This window comes from Rhinolophus sinicus, chromosome 2 (genome assembly GCF_057876585.1).
Source record: "Rhinolophus sinicus isolate RSI-liver-muscle chromosome 2, RSI-T2T, whole genome shotgun sequence".
NCBI classification, from domain to species: Eukaryota; Metazoa; Chordata; class Mammalia; order Chiroptera; family Rhinolophidae; genus Rhinolophus; species Rhinolophus sinicus.
Genome location: NC_142502.1, coordinates 164,570,935 through 164,586,693, shown reverse-complemented (window position 1 = coordinate 164,586,693; position 15,759 = coordinate 164,570,935). Strand labels below are relative to the sequence as shown.

Here is a 15,759-nt window from a genome sequence, read left to right as displayed (position 1 = left end):
GCCTTCTGCTGCCAACTCTGGGTTACTGAATGTCTAAGTAGGGTACAATATGATTAAGTATTCATCTACTAAAATACAATCCCATTCCAGTCCTGCTTCCAGAAAATACAACCAGGTCCCTTAGTTTAGAATTTCGCTCATTAGAAAATTCGCTCATCCCTACATTCCTTGGTTACACATATTATAGATGGTCTCTTTGCACAAATGAATCACGGATATAATCACATCCATTTTATTTACCATATTTGATAGGCAATGACACAGAAGCAGTTTTCTAAACTTTCACGCATTACATTTATTTAGTGTGTAAGAGTTCACAAAGTCTGTTCAAGGCATTTTTATCCTAGGAAAACAATTCTATCTTCACTGTGCTGCTAGGGAAACTAATCTTCCCTCTCTGAGGTTGTAAAATCTCCCCTCTGGGCAGGGCTCCCTAAAACTGGATTTCCATTTGGAAAGTGGTTCTGGAATTCCCCCCACCCCCAATACCACTGCTTTGTTGAGTAGAGAGGCTACATTTTACTTAAAGTTTCATGCTGTATATGCTGTTTACTTCCCTATTTTCCCCACATCCAATTTCTCTGGAGCCTTTCTAACAAATAAATTTAATCATCATTCCATCACTCAATTTTTTCACATTCTCTTTGGAGTATTTATTCACCATAAAATGAGCTGTTTGAAGGTTCTTAGAATAATGCCTGGCCCATATTAGGTACTATGTAGCCAATTAAGAAATAAAAATTCAAATTATGCACCTACTACCATGTTTCCCTGAAAATAAGACCTAGCTGGACAATCAGCTCTAATGTGTCTTTTGGAGCAAAAATGAATAAATACAAGAACGGGTCTTATATAAGACCCAGTCTTATTTTACTATAAGTAAGGACCGGGTCTTATATTCATGTTTGCTCCAAAAGACGCATTAGAGCTGATTGTCCGATTAGGTCTTATTTTCAGGAAACACGGTATATACGAGGCAATGCTCTAGAGATAGGGTGTATAGTAGTAAATAATACAGACATGGCCCCTGCCCTTAGAGGCTCTACTGGGCTTACTAAGTGACTATCTTAGTCATGAAGATTTAGAGCTGACAAGATCTTGTGTCATCTAATCCCACATTTTCACTTATAGGTAAGAAAACTGAAATCTAAGAAGGCAAATGACTTACAAAGTCATAAAGCTGGTAGGAGCACATTCAGTGGTGTATAGGAACCAGCTTAAAATGGCTCAAAAGAGCCCATTGTTAAGTGTTCATTTTTTTTTTTAACTTTTATTTTAAGTGTGTTTTTCCAGGACCCATCAGCTCCAAGTCAAGTGGTTGTCTTCAATCTAGTTGTGGAGGGGGCAGCTCACTGGTCCATGTGGGGATCTGACCAGCAACCTTGTTAAGAGCACAGCGCTTTAACCAACTGAGCTAACCGGCCACCCCCAAATGTTCATAATTTTTTTGAGCCAGTTGTTAAATCATTGGTACCTTTAAATCAGCCATGGTGAGAATATGTACATTATAGAAATTAGCAAATGGTACAAATCAAGGATTTTCTTTTCAGGAAAACCAGTTTAACAGGACACTACGGATTTGACCAAAATTGAAACCAAGGTTGCTAAAACTCCCAGCCCACTGATTTCACTCCAACCTATACCTCCTTTGATCAGATTCTGTATCCCATAGACACAGAATTTTTTGTGGGTGGTTATCATTGCCTATACATCAAATTCAAGGGCTACTTCTTTAAAAGCTTTCTAAGAACCCTTTCCCCAACCCTTCCCATTTCCTACCACCTCCAGGTAGAACGATAGCTTACATGTTTACAAGGAGACATCATGTATCATCTCGCCAACAGCAAGACATTTTTAAAATTAGTTTTTTTGAATTCCTAGTTCTTAACAGAAAGCATAGCATGTACAGGTATATAATATATGCTTGAAGAATAAACATGGACATAATAAATGGATGCTTCTAATGGATTCTACTTGCTGAATAAATGAAAAAGTCAGAACATTAAAAAAATCTTGGGCCAAAATGATCAGGATTATTTTTTTTTCTGACCTACCTTGCATGAAATATATAGTAAATTACCACTCCTACCCCCACTGCATTTTTTACCTACTTTTAAGACCCAACACTGATAATTTAGTCAGGGCAGTCCAGGTTTATCTTTGCACCAGGATAAAGAACAGTGAAGAGTGTAAGACTATTGACAGTTTTTAAACTTCTGATTTTCTTTAGGGCATTTAAGAAAACTTTCTGTAAAAAATATTTCTTGGGAGGGGGCTGGTAGATGAGGGTAAGGGGATCAAATATATGGTGATGGAAAGATAACTGACTCTGGGTAGTGAACACACTGTGATATATATAGATGATGTATTACAGAATTGTACACCTGAAATCTATGTAACTTCACTAACAATTGTCACCCCAATAAACTTTAATAAAAAAACAGACCTTACTAAAATTAAACTATACGTACTCAAAAATCTAAAATAAGCAATTTTGGTATTGGCAGAGGAAGGAGTTAAATGTGTGTGTGTGTGTGTGAAGGTTTCAGGAGGAGGCAGGTCTTAGGAAGGAGATGGACTGGGGAAAGAGGGAGAAAAGTAGGGAATGTGAGAGAAGGCACCAGCTGGTAGGAGGGACGCACCAGGGGGAGCAAGGGTAGGTGTTGGCCAGGGAATGGAAGTGGCGCTATCTCAATTCAGTGAGGACCAGCTACAGGAGAGTGCCTTTTTGAGAACTGGTGTTAGGGTATGGGTTGGGCTCAGTCCGTTAGAAGTCAGTGATTTGCATCAGTAGATGCTGGGAATGACACTTTAGGAGACTAAAAGGAGAGGAGAGAGAAGGGAAGGAAATTGCCAGTCTCATCACTTAGTTAAGCTTGAGGCTAACTTCTACTTGTAGAAATACATACATACATTCATATACATATACATATACATACATACATACATATATATATAACAAAGGTCAAAGTCTTTCATTGTTAACTGTAGCTATAAGGTTTACAATGCAAATGACGGGGTGACTGTTTCTCTTGGTGGTTAGAGCGCGGTGCTCATACCACCAAGGTCACCGGTTCGATTCCCATATGGTCCAGTGAGCTGTGCCCCCAACTAGATTGAAAAAACGACTTGACTTGGAGATCAGCTGCGCCCCCACAACTAGATTGAAAAAACGACTTGACATCCTGGAAAAACACACTGTTCCCCAATATTCCTCAATTTTAAAAAAATGCAGGGGAGGACAGATGGCTCAGTTGGTTAGAGCCCCAGCTCTGAGCAACAGGGTTGCCGGTTGGATTTCCACATGGGCCAGGGAGCTGCACCCTCCGCAACTAGAGTGAAGACAATGAGCTGCCGCTGAGCTCCCAGGCACCTGGATGGCTCACTTGGTTAGAGAGTGTGCTCTCAACAAGGTTGCCAGTTCAACTCCCACATGGGATGGTGGGGTGCGCCCTCCCTCCATGACTAAGATGGAAAAGACAACAACTTGACTTGGAGCTGATGGGTCCTGGGAAAAACATACTGTTCCCCAATAAAGTCCTGCTCCCCTTCCCCAATAAAATCTTTTAAAAAATGCAAATGACCAGTTATCAAAAATGATTGTAGCTCTTTTGGACTGGATTTTTATGAGGTCAAATGTTTTCCTTAATATAACTGGTATTTATATTAGCTCTTTGTAGATTTAAAGAGGACTTTTAACTGGCAAAATCTAATTTAATCCACTAAAGCCATTTTAATGTCATCAGCCAATCATTCAATAAGTGAAGGCTGTAGAAGGATTATTTGAAATGATGACAACATACAGAATCAATATAGTATTTCAAAGATTATGTGGAACTCAAATCGCAAGTAGCAAGGGAAAAGCTGATTAATTTTCGATGTTTTCTACATCATAGTTTGATAGTCCTCCAATTCAGTTTTCTGTAAATCTCTCTTCGTGTTCACGTTTGCGGGAACTCAACATTTACTACCTTGTACCATTTTTCAGGATCACAGCCCAGAAACAATTCTGGACCATGCCAGGAGCCAAGTACGCGACCAGAAATCTGTGGAAGCGAGTCTTGGCTCCTTTCCATTTGGGGTGGGGCGTTTATAGTGAGTCAACAGATGGGTGGGACTCAACACAACCCCGTGCTTTTCCTTCCAGCTTCCGCACCTCCTGCAGGACGGTACCAAGGGCACATCTCCAAGGAGCGGGCATCTTAATTACCTTCCAGAGACCAAACAAACAAGAAATACCTTGGCTCTGTCGCTCTTCTCCAAGGCACTTTCACTTCCCACTTCCAGAGCTTTAGAATTTACCTAGCGGGTTCCTGCGCTTTCAATCCACGGCAAAAGTGGAATTCCATTTCTAAACGAGGAGCTGGCAGGAGCATTTTCCTCTTAAAATTCTTTTTTGAAATGTCCGTCGTGGCAGTGGAGACGGGTGGCCCTAGTGAACAAGGACTTATTATTACAGCCCCTGCCCGCACCCAGTAACGTCCTCTGACATCCAAGTCCCGCGACTCGCGCCCCTCCAGGTTTGACTAAGGCCAAGGACTACAAAACAGAGGATTCTGGGGAAGGACGTGAGGACGCAGCGCAAAGCATGCCGGGCCCAGGTGGGCTCCGTTCTGCAGACTCCTTCCTCACAGGGTGGCTGCTGAGAACTGGGCGCTGCTAGGAGATTTAACTGGTATTTTTCTCGTTTGTCAGGATTAACCATTAAGTACCACCTGGTTTGAGTACGGCTCTAAGTGCCATGCGGCTGCAGGCCAGGCCCGGATATCCGAGCTCTGTAGGCTGAGCTGCTACCCCCTCGTTAAGAATCCTCCAAACAAATAGTGAAAGGAAATCGTCAAATCCGGGGCCTCTCCCCAGCCGGGTCCAACGGACACGTAGAGCCAAAGAGGGAGTGGGTGAATAGCAGTTTTCTGCTTCAGTTTTGGCTAAAAGTGGTGTGGAATGACCTTTGCTCCAAGGAGAGCAGAGTGAAAGGGTTTGAGCATCTGCAGGCGGGAGTTCAAAGCCCACGTGAGGGCGATCTGGAATGGGATTGAGGGTGGAATAGAAGTGCCAGACGAGTTACCCCATCCTGCGCTCCGCGGCGACGCGGGGTCCCCGCAGCTTTCAGACTGAAGAGTAAATACTGCAATAACTATTTTCCTGATATATGGAACTTGAGGCAAATCCCAGATGTTATTTACCTCTAGGGTGGAGATTAGGGGTAAGACACGTGCTTGAGTGGAACATATATATTAACCCGAATGGTGGCTGTTTTAGATCTGGCCGGCTGGCGCTATGAATGAATGGATGAAGAAAGGCCCCTTAGAATGGCAAAATTACACTCACAAAGAAGTCAGAGTGACAGCGAGTGAGAAGGAGTATACAGGATGGGTTTTAACCACAGACCCGGTCTCTGCCAAGTGAGTATGGGTCCTGCTTCCTTGAAATCATGACATCCCTTTGTGCTGCTTTTGTGTTACATCCTAACTCAGAAAGCAGATAATGAAAGGTTAATTGTTCCCATATAAAAATTTTATTGTCTTTGAATCTAAATGCGGCTCTAACTATGGATTACCTTGTCAGACCAGCCAAATTCATATACATTTATATTCTTATTACATTTTTACTGGAAAATTTCAAACACACAAATATAGAGAATGGTATAACAAACACTAAACTTACTCCTCGTTACATTTTAAAGCCAATTGCAGACACATGATTTTGTTCATAAATACTTCAGTATATCTCTTAGTAGAAATGGACTCTTTAATAACTGTAAGCACAATGTCATTATAACACCTAACAAAAGTAATAATATTAGCTAAATCCTAGTCTGAGTTCAGATTTGCCTGATTGTCTCAAAAGTGTCTTTTTATATTGGTTTATCAATTTGGTTGAGATGTCTCTTACTATCTTAATCTGTAACTCTGCACTTTCTCTTTTTAGTTGTCCATGTCACTTATTTGTTGAAGAAATGGAGTGTCTTCCTTCAATTGTCTTACAGAATTGAACACTTTCTGGATTTAGCTTATTGCATTATCATGGTGTAGTTTAACATGTTCTTTTATCTTCTGTATTTCCTATAAACTGGTACTCATATCTAGAGGTCTGATTAGGAGCAGATTTATTTTGTGCAAGACTACTTGAAAGGTGGTGATACACACTCATTTTATTTTTACATGGTTTTAGATTTACAGAAAACGTGCAAAGAAAGTACAGAATACCAATATACCCACTTCCCCTATCCATGATGCATTTGTCAAAACTAAATATTTACATTAACTAAACTGTAATCATTTGGATTTTGCCAGTTTTTCCACTAATGGCCTGTTTCTGTTCCAGGATTCAATCAGTCTAGGGTCCCACATTACATTTAGTCATCATGTCTCCTTAGTCTTCTCCAATCTGTGACCGTTTTTCAGTCTTTCCTTTTTTCTTCATGACCTTGCCACTTTTGGAGAGTGCTGGTGAGGTATTTGTAGAATGTCTTTCAGTTTGGGTTTGTGTGATGTTTTCTCAAAGACTGGGTTTTTGGGAAGAGTACCACAGAAGAGAAAATTACCTTCACATCACACATATATATCACATTTTATTTAGGATTTTGCATTTGTATTTGTAAGATTAGCTTGTAGTTTTATTTTTTAGCCCTGTCCTCTGTCTTTGATATCAAGGTTATATTAACTTCATTAAATGAGTGGAGGCATAGTTCCCTTTTATAATCTCTAGAAGAATTTGGTTAATTAGAAATGTCTGATCCTTGAAAATTTTATAGAACTTGCTGTTAAATTATCTGGGCCTTTTTTCCCCCCTCCTTGGGAAGTTTTTAAACTAGTTATTCAGTTTTTATTTAAAGATTATCAGACTATTTACATTCTCTTTCTTTTTTTTAAATAGAAATTTATATTTTCTAGGAAGTTTTCTGGTTTAAGCTCAAAGTTATTGGCATAAATTTGTTCTTAATATTTTATTCTGTTAATCTCTGCTGCCTTATTCCTAATATTGTTCATATGTGCCTTCTTTCTCTTGTTATTAATCTTGCTGAGTTTTGTGAATTTTATGTATTTTTTTCAAAGAACCAACTTTTGGCTTGGATGATCCTCTTATTGACTCTTTTGTTTTCTATTTTATTAATTTTGTGTTTTGTAATTTTCTTTGTTCCTCTTTGAAGAGGAGTTATCCAGTTATTCTTTACTCTAAAAGTTAAATGTGTTCCCTGTCTTCTTTTCCATACACATTCAAGGCATTCATAGCTCTCTAAGTAACTAACACTTTAACTGCATTCCACAATGATTAGCTTTAGGCTGGACAAAAACTTCCGATGTCTAGGCCCCTCAATGAATGCTTACTGAACAAGCGAAAACATTTGGTGGTGAGAGGATTAATTTTAAACAGAGAAGAGCATTTCCTATTATTCTAGTGACCTGCTGGGGTTGATGATGCCTCTCATTCCATTGCTTCTTCCAGTTTTATGGGCCTTTAGGTTTTTCTTTTGCAATCTGCTCTGAACTTACTTTTCTTCCAAAGTATTGTCCTCGTGAACTTCCTTGAAGACGGAAGCATGTCTGTGACCGGAATTATGGGACATGCTGTGCAGACTGTTGAAATTGTGAATGAAGGGAACCATAGCGTACGAGAGAAGCTGATGCATTTGTTCACGTCTGGAGACTGCAAGGCACACAGCTCTGAGGATCTGGAAAAGAAAAAGAACAGCCTAAAGAGATGGCTCGAGAAGAACCATATCCCCATCACTGAACAGGGGGATGCGCGAAGGACTCTGTGTGTGGCTGGGGTCCTCACTATAGACCCACCGTATGGTCCAGAAAATTGCAGCAGTTCTAATGAGATTATTCTGTCCCGTGTTCAGGATCTTATTCAAGGACATCTTGCAGCTTCCCAATGAGAGGCCAAGAACTACGGATGCATTCAAGTAAAACTTCATTGTTTTTTCCTTCATCAAATGTTTTGAATATTAAGTCCATCATATTACAGGTCTTTAAAGGTACACAGTATGTGTGTGTGTTTTAATTCTTTGTTGTTTTGGTAAAATAAAAGATGTGAAGTATGAGTACTAATAAATAAGTGAATTGTGGCAAGGGTAGCATCGCACGCAACAAAATTAGCACAGGGACGTCAGAATTGTCTTTTCTTGGACGGGGCTATACCTCCCTTTTTGTTAGGCAAGAAATGTATTTGGAAAGAATGTAACCTACTAAGATTCAATATAAATGTAGTAAGTCCTATAGGTCTATTTAAAAATATTTACCTTTTTTTGGTGTAATGATGAAATCGTTTTTGAATGAACATAGGGTTTTTTGGTTAAAACTTGAGTTTTGACTTTTGGTAAAATCTTAACCCTGTGACTCTCAAAGCCTTTCAAATGAGCACCGACTGCTATGTCTGAGGGAGAACGTAAATGTGACAGGTATTCTGCTGCTGAATTCAACCCAGTTCCTTTGCCCGGTGGAGTCTGCCCAGGCTTCTGGCTCGGGATGCTTTCTGCTTCTAGTCCCCACTTCCCAGGTTCGGCTTCCCCAAGGGGAAAGAATGCGGGAAGCGTGCTGCACTACACCTGACCCTTGGAAGCCAGTCAGAGGCCAGGACTCTACATGGAGGTTTCTGGCCTAGAAAGGCACCTCCTATTACTAGTTTGGGGGTCTTTTCAGGGACATGTCTAGAATGATCCCAAGTTTTCCATGTTATAACTCTGAGCCTCTGATTCCCTAGGACAGGCGTCAGCAAAATTTGGGCCCTTGGGACAAATCCACCCAGCAGCCTCCATTTGTTAAGTTTAATGGGAACACAACCATACCCACTAGTTTACGTTTTGTCTGTGGCTGCCATAACTCCAGAGTTGAGTATTGTGACAGAAGCTATTTGGCTTATATTTAAGAAAAATAAGGCCTTTTCCAGAAAGTCCTTCCCTCACAACTTGAAAGTTCTGTGGTCCTATGAGTGAAACTTAGTGCATAGCCTTTCTCCTTGTGACTAAGATTCTCCTGTTCAAATCCCGGAATGTCTTTGGAAAGCAAATAGGGAAAGGGGAATAAGAACAAGTTAAATTTAGCATGGAAAAGGTTTCTGAGAAAGTGAGGCAGACTTTGGAGGAGATAAGCCATGTATGCTATGATCCACAGCATCATTCGGACTTGGTCCTTGGCCCAGAGACAGGTGCATTGGTGTGGGCAGATTTATTTACCAATCAGCTGGGGACAGACTTTCTTGGCAACTGAGTCCTCTGTTTAAACAATTTGCCTGAGTGTTAAAGAGGGTAAATGATCTAAACCTGCCTGCTTAGGGAGTTGCCCCGGCCAGTTCCTCAGCTAAGATTCTCCCCCAGGAATTTAACTTACCTGTTTCAGATCCCTCCTCTGGTTCCAGATGCCCAGAGGGAGAGTCCTCCCTAAAGCTGGCTCTGCTCACTGCCGGCTGCAGGCGGTAACCAGGGCAGTCTCTGAACACCTTGGGTATCAAGGATACTTTTCAAAACAAATGTTATGACTTCACTGAGTATTTTTTGATCCCCTTGGAGCAAAGTTTCCAATCTTCGCACTGATGTCTTGCCATGCCCCATTGTTCATTTGATTTCCTAAATTTGTCCACTTTCTCCTAAAGATGTTATGGCTGAAATAGGTTTTTCCATGAGTTAAGTTTTTTAAAAAAGTATTTATGAAAAATTTAAAAACATTCACAATCATTGTATTTGATGAGAACTGATAGAAATTTCACGATGCCTCTTGAAGTAGATTCTAGAATGCTAGTGTCGGGTAAGGATTACTATAATTCATGCTTAAATTTTGGGAGAAATCAGAGCAGTGAAGGATGTAATTACATATACTTACTTGCTTCTACTGCCAAATACAATTATTTTTTTAAAAGGCATTTTATTGAGGTATGATTAACATAAGAAGCTGTATATATTTAATGTCTACAACTTGACGAGTTTGGAGATATGTATGCATCCGTGACACCATCACCACAATGTATGCTATAAACATCTATTACCTCCAAAAGTTTTCTCCTGCTTTATTATTATTATAGAATTAGTTTTTATTGTTCAAACAATAGTACATTAAAGGATTTCTTTTACTAAAAAATTATTCCAGTATCCAGACATGCTTTTTTACTTTTGTATATTAATTTATAATACTTTAAAATTGTTTATGGAATTGTAATGAATGAAGTTTATTTTTGTTTCTGTAGTTTTCATAATTTTAATATTTAAGACAATATCCTATTGTGTTGAACTACAACTCACTGAAACATTCCCCTACATTTTGACATTTGTGTTCTCCCTTTTTGCTGTCATAGATTATGTTGAAAAGAGCATCTCCAGAATACAACTTTACTGCTAGAATCAAAGATTATTTAAGTGCCTAGAAATGAAAGTACTGTGTCAAAGAGTATAAACACATGTAACTTTTTCTTCATATTTCTTTTTAAATAGTTTATGCTGCTTTACATTGATAAGAGCAAAAAATAAGTATATACACAAATTTCAGCAAACCCTTAGAGTATTAAACAATGTGTATAATTTTGCTACTGAACATAAAATGGTGTTTTAAAGTTGCTTTAATTTGTATTTCTTTATTAATTAGCATTTCCCCACGTGTTTCTTTATTTCCAGTATGGGAACTGTTTGAATGATTCATAACTTTTTAAAACACCCTTAAGGTTCAAGAAATTATTTCCCCTATATTCTCATGGTCTTGCCATATCTGTTTCTTTGTGTCTCTAATTTTTACTCAAATGGATACATATGTTAATAAACACTGTAATTATATGATACATGTAATGCTTTTTAACTTCTTTTGACATGTTAGATTTACAGAAAATTTGCAAGAACAGGACAAAAAATTTCCATACATCCTTCCCCCAGCAAATTTCCCCTTTTGCCACATTTGTATTTTCTGTGTATGTGTATCTGTGTGTGTTTATTCTCCCCCCTGAACTGTTTGAGAGTAAATCGTGAACACAATGGAAAAAAGTACATTCTCTTAAATGACCACAGTACAGTCATCAAAATCAGGAAATTAACATTGATGTAGTAGTACTATGATTTAATACAGACCTTACCCAGATTTCACCTGTTATCTCAATGTCCTTTTTAGCAAAAAAAAATGTTTTTTTCTTGACTCATGTATTGCATTCAATTGTCATGTCCCTTTAGTTTCCTTTAATCTGGAATAGTTCCTCAGTCTTTCTTTGATTCATGACATTGACATTTTTGAATACAGGCCAGTTATTTTGTGGAATAGCTCTCAATTTGGGTTTGTCTGATTTTTATTTTTCAATTCAGGACTCATTTTTTGGGTAGGAACATCCTGGGAATGATAATGTATTTTCCTCAGTATATTGTTATCAGGAGGCACATGATGTTAATTTGTCCCATTTCTGGTGATGTTAACTGATTATTTGGTTAAGGTGGTGTCTGTCAGGTTTCTCCACTGTAGTTACTATTTTTCTTTTTGTAACTGAAGGTATCTTCATACGTATTTTTAAAAAGAGCTTTATTGAGGTATTATTAACATCATAAAATCCATCCACTTTTAAATATATAATTCAGTGATTTTTTAGTAAAGTTAGAGTTGTGCAGCCATTATCACAATCCATTTTTAAAAACATTTCCATCTTCCCACAAGATCCTTTATCTCATTTGCAGTCAATTCCCATTCCCTCCCTCTACCCCTGGCAACCACTAATCTACTTTCTGTGCCTACAGATATTTCAGTACATTTCACATAAATGGAATCATACAATATGTGGTCTTTGTGTCTGGCTTCTTTTACTTAGCATAATGTTTTTGAAGTTCATCCACGAGGTATCATGTACCAGTGGTTCCTTTTTATTACTGAATAATATTCCATTTTGAATATATTTTATTCATTCACCAGTTGATGGATATTTGGATTGTTTCCAGTTTGGGGCTATAATGAATAACGCGGCTGTGAACATTTGTGATAAGTCTTTGTGTGGACATATACTTTTATTTCTCTTGGGTGAAAAACCTAGGAGTGGAAGTGCTGAATTATATGACAAATTTATGTTTAACTTTTAAAGAAACTATCAAACTATTTTCCAATGTGGCTGCATCATTTTACACTCCATCAGCAATAGATGAGGTTTTCAATTTCTCTGCATCCTTAGCAGCACTTGTTATTGTGTGGGGTTCCAGTGGTTATGAAGTAGTATCTCCTTGTGGTTTTCATTTGCATTTCCATATTGGCTAATGATGTTGAGCATCTTTTCATGTGCTTATTGATCCATTTGCATATCCTCTCTGGTGAAATGTTGACTCAAAGATTTTGCTCATTTTTATAATTGAGTGATCTACTTGAGTTGTAAGAGTTCTTTACGTGTATTCTAGATATAAGTGTTTTATCAGATATATGATTTGCAAATATCTTCTCCCAGTCTGTTGTCTTGTATTTTCTTTATGATGTTTTTGGACTGCATAAGTTTAAAAAATTGATTAATTACAATTTATCAAAAGTATTACTTTTTTTATAGATCATGCTTTCAGTGTCATAGCTAAGAACTCATTGCCTAACCCAAGGTCACAAATATTTTCTATTTTAAAAGTTTTAATTAGCTCTTAAACTTAGGTATATGTTCCATTTTGAATTAATTTTTATGTGTGGTGTGAGGTAAGAGTCTGAATTCATCTTTTTGCATGAGGATATCCAATTATTCCAGTATCATTTGTTGAAAAGACTTTTCTTTCTTCACTGAATTGCCTTGGCACTTTTGTTGAAAATCAGTTATAATTTAAGAGTTTATTTCTGGGCTTACAGTTGTGTTCCATTGATCTATATGTCTATCCTTATGTTAGTAACACACTGTATTAATTACTATAGCTTTACAGTAAAATTTGGTACCTATACATGTAAGTCTTCCATCTTTGTTCTTTTAAAAGATTGTTTGACTAGTCTGGCTCCTTTTCATTTCCATATAAATTTTGGATGAGGCTGTCAATTTCTGAAAAAAGTGCCTGGGGGACTTTGACAGGGATTGTGTAAACTCTATGGATAACTTGAGGAGAGTTGTCATCTTAATAATTGAGTCTCCCATTCCATGAACTAGAATGGCTCTTCAATTACTTAGATCTTTAATTTTCTTACAACAGTGTTTTATAGTTTTTAATGTACAAGTCTTACATTTCTTTTGTTAAATTTATTCCTAGGCATTTTTAATGCTTTGTGAACGGAATTGTTTTCTTAATTTCATTTTTGAATTATCGATTGCTAATATGTAGAAATAGTTGATTTTTGTATATTGATTTTGTATCCCCCAGTCTTGCTGAACTCATTTTTCATACACTTTTGAGCTCCTTTTTCTATACTTAACATTACTCAAATACATTTTGAAGAGGTGAGTAGGCCATAAATTTATTCCCTACAGCTTCTTTGGTAATATGCAGAATTTGCTCACAAGGTTCATAAAAGCACACCTAATTGCTGAACAAGATGAGAGTCTTAAAAAGCAGAATTAAGAGGCTTGATCAAAGCCATTAGCACCCTTCCTTTTAATTTCAACATCCAGTTATCCAGTCCTTTTTAAAACCTTCAAAGGCTCTTGCACGGGCTAAATTAAGTTCCTGGTTGAATTTATTCAAGTAAACTTAATTTCTCTATTATCCTGTGTCCATTTATCTTTGTATTTTGAGTTCCTAGGGTGACTGGCACATAGCACCTGTTTAAAGTAAGTTGGCTGTTTTTGTTTTAAGGAGGGCGCAGCTCACAGTGGCCCATGTGGGGATCGAACCGGCAACCTTGGTGCTACCAGCACCACGCTCTAACCAACTGAGTTAACTGGCCACCCCTAAAGTAAGTTGGTTATACTGAAATTATGAGCATAAATGTGGGAGGAATTCCTGCACTCCCAATATGGGTCTCAAACTAGACATGTAGCACATTAGTTATAAAATGGACCGTCGGCCTCCTTGTTAACTAATCAGACTGCATGCTTCAATTAATCCAGTCTTAGCCAAGCTTAATGTAGAAAAGGATGGTATAAAGATTTATGGGCTAGAAATAATGGGGACAGCTGGAATTTATATGGGACAGTGCACAGGCGAATTTCAGAGACAGAAGGGCGGCATTAACAGAAACGTCTATAATTATGAATTGTTTTGTGCTAGGTCTATAATCAGTGGATTAGTTTCCTCCTCATATGAGATAGTCCCCACTGTATAGCATGGCCCCTGATCTGTAACGACATCTGTCTTCTAAAGAACATAACATACCTTTGACATTCAATCTGGTAATCTTATTAATAAGTCCTAAAACAGATTTTTTTCCAGTTCAAACGAGAGGAGAAGAGCTATTAAGCCTAGAAATTAGAGTTCCTAATGAGGCTTCTTTTCAAATTTAAACATTTTGCAGTCATATACCTATAGAACTATATATTCTCATCCCCCCTTTTTATTCCTATTTGTGTTTTAGCATATTGGCCAAAGTCTACTAGGTTGGACTCTGTTAAGATAACACAAAGATAAGTGTGTGTGTGTGTGTGTGTGGGTCTGTGTGTGTGTACTTTAGTCATCTTAATGTAGGCCTAAGTGTGAGAACTTGAATTCTGAAGTGGAAAACGTTAGCAGTATTTGTGTCAATACAAGTCACATCTTCAAAAGGCATGTTTTAACTTATTTTCACATTTTCAAAATAAGTGATTAAAAAACAAAAAACAAAAAGCAAAATAGGATAGTAGGACATGTTTTTAAAGTAAAGATATTCCTACCCATCTGTGCATGGCTTTTCCCATTTGTACACATAATTTTCTCCAACTCTTAAGTACTCTAATTTTTGTAACATACAATGTACTCATAAGCTCTTATTCACACAGTATATGTTTGTTAGAGCTGATATGGCAGAGATTTTGCTTTCATTGATTGAAGTATATTTACATTTTCAGAGACAACAATGGGCACAATATATATTAGGTTGGTGCAAAAGGAATTGCAGTTTTTGCAATTTTTAACCTTTCAAACTGCAATTCCTTTTGCACCAACCTAATATTTGACTAACAGCTAATAACTAATATTTGGCTAATAACTAGTGGCTAGACTTATCTCATTTTGTTTAAACAGGTTTTCTCTGCTTTTGCACTACTGATTTTGGACTAGATGATTTTTTGTTGGGGGTTATCTTGTGCATTATATGGTATTTAGCAGCATCCGTGGCTTCTAACCACTAGATGCCAGGGGTACCCGCTCTCCCCCTCAATGTGACAACATCTTTAGATATTGCCCAACGTCCACTAGTGGGCAAAATAGCTCCCAGCTGAGAACTACCGCATTAAAACAAACAAAAGCTACATTTTCTCCTATGAGGACACTGCTTTATAGCCTTTATCCATGATGAAATCCTGGATTTGTTATAATCATCGTCTACGGACAGTCTTATTTGAAAGGTTAGCAGGCACTTTTGTTCTAATATATTTGAAACCCAAGGATGGAATGAGGTAAAACTTATTAAAAAGGGACTCTTGGGAAGTAAATGAGCCTTTTTGGCTAAGTTATCCTATCTAACTTTTATAGAAAAAATTAGCCATGGATAATCTCTTTTTTATAAATTCATTCAACAGGAAGGAAAATTGACTCCCTCAGGCCACTTTCAGTACTAGGTTGGAGGAGGTAGCAGTAACTGCATTTTCTGCATGAACAACAATAATTTTTAAAGACCCTGTTTGAAATGCTTCTGTTGAAAACGTTCATTATATGTTCCTATACCACACATAGCAATACCGTGTTCGTAATATGTCAGGGTCATCATCCTA

At 37.7% G+C, this 15,759-nt stretch overlaps 1 protein-coding gene across 3 annotated transcripts; it reads left to right on the top strand.

Moving 5' to 3' along the window:
* Window positions 1-4,148: 4,148 nt before the first annotated feature.
* GEMIN6 (gem nuclear organelle associated protein 6) lies at window positions 4,149-10,770 on the top strand. 3 transcript variants are annotated; one of them, XM_088796209.1, is made up of 3 exons: window positions 4,149-4,601; window positions 5,263-5,405; window positions 7,510-10,770. In XM_088796209.1, exons 2-3 carry the CDS (start codon window positions 5,281-5,283, stop codon window positions 7,883-7,885), a joined length of 501 nt encoding a protein of 166 aa, XP_088652335.1. In that variant the 5' UTR covers window positions 4,149-4,601; window positions 5,263-5,280; the 3' UTR covers window positions 7,886-10,770. The 3 variants fall into 3 exon arrangements, with proteins under 3 accessions (XP_088652335.1, XP_019597908.2, XP_088652334.1); XM_019742349.3 differs by having other exon boundaries at window positions 4,152-4,675; XM_088796208.1 differs by lacking the exon at window positions 4,149-4,601 and adding an exon at window positions 4,708-4,898.
* The last annotated feature ends 4,989 nt before the right edge of the window (window positions 10,771-15,759 follow it).

What these genes read in the sequence shown, in the direction of transcription:
- GEMIN6 (XM_088796209.1), top strand. Translation starts at nt 5,281, where the DNA reads ATGAATGAATGGATGAAGAAAGGCCCCTTAGAATGGCAAAATTACACT. An exon ending in ACAGACCCGGTCTCTGCCAA is followed by an intron (nt 5,406 to 7,509) that starts GTGAGTATGGGT and finishes TTTCTTCCAAAG; the next exon opens with TATTGTCCTCGTGAACTTCC.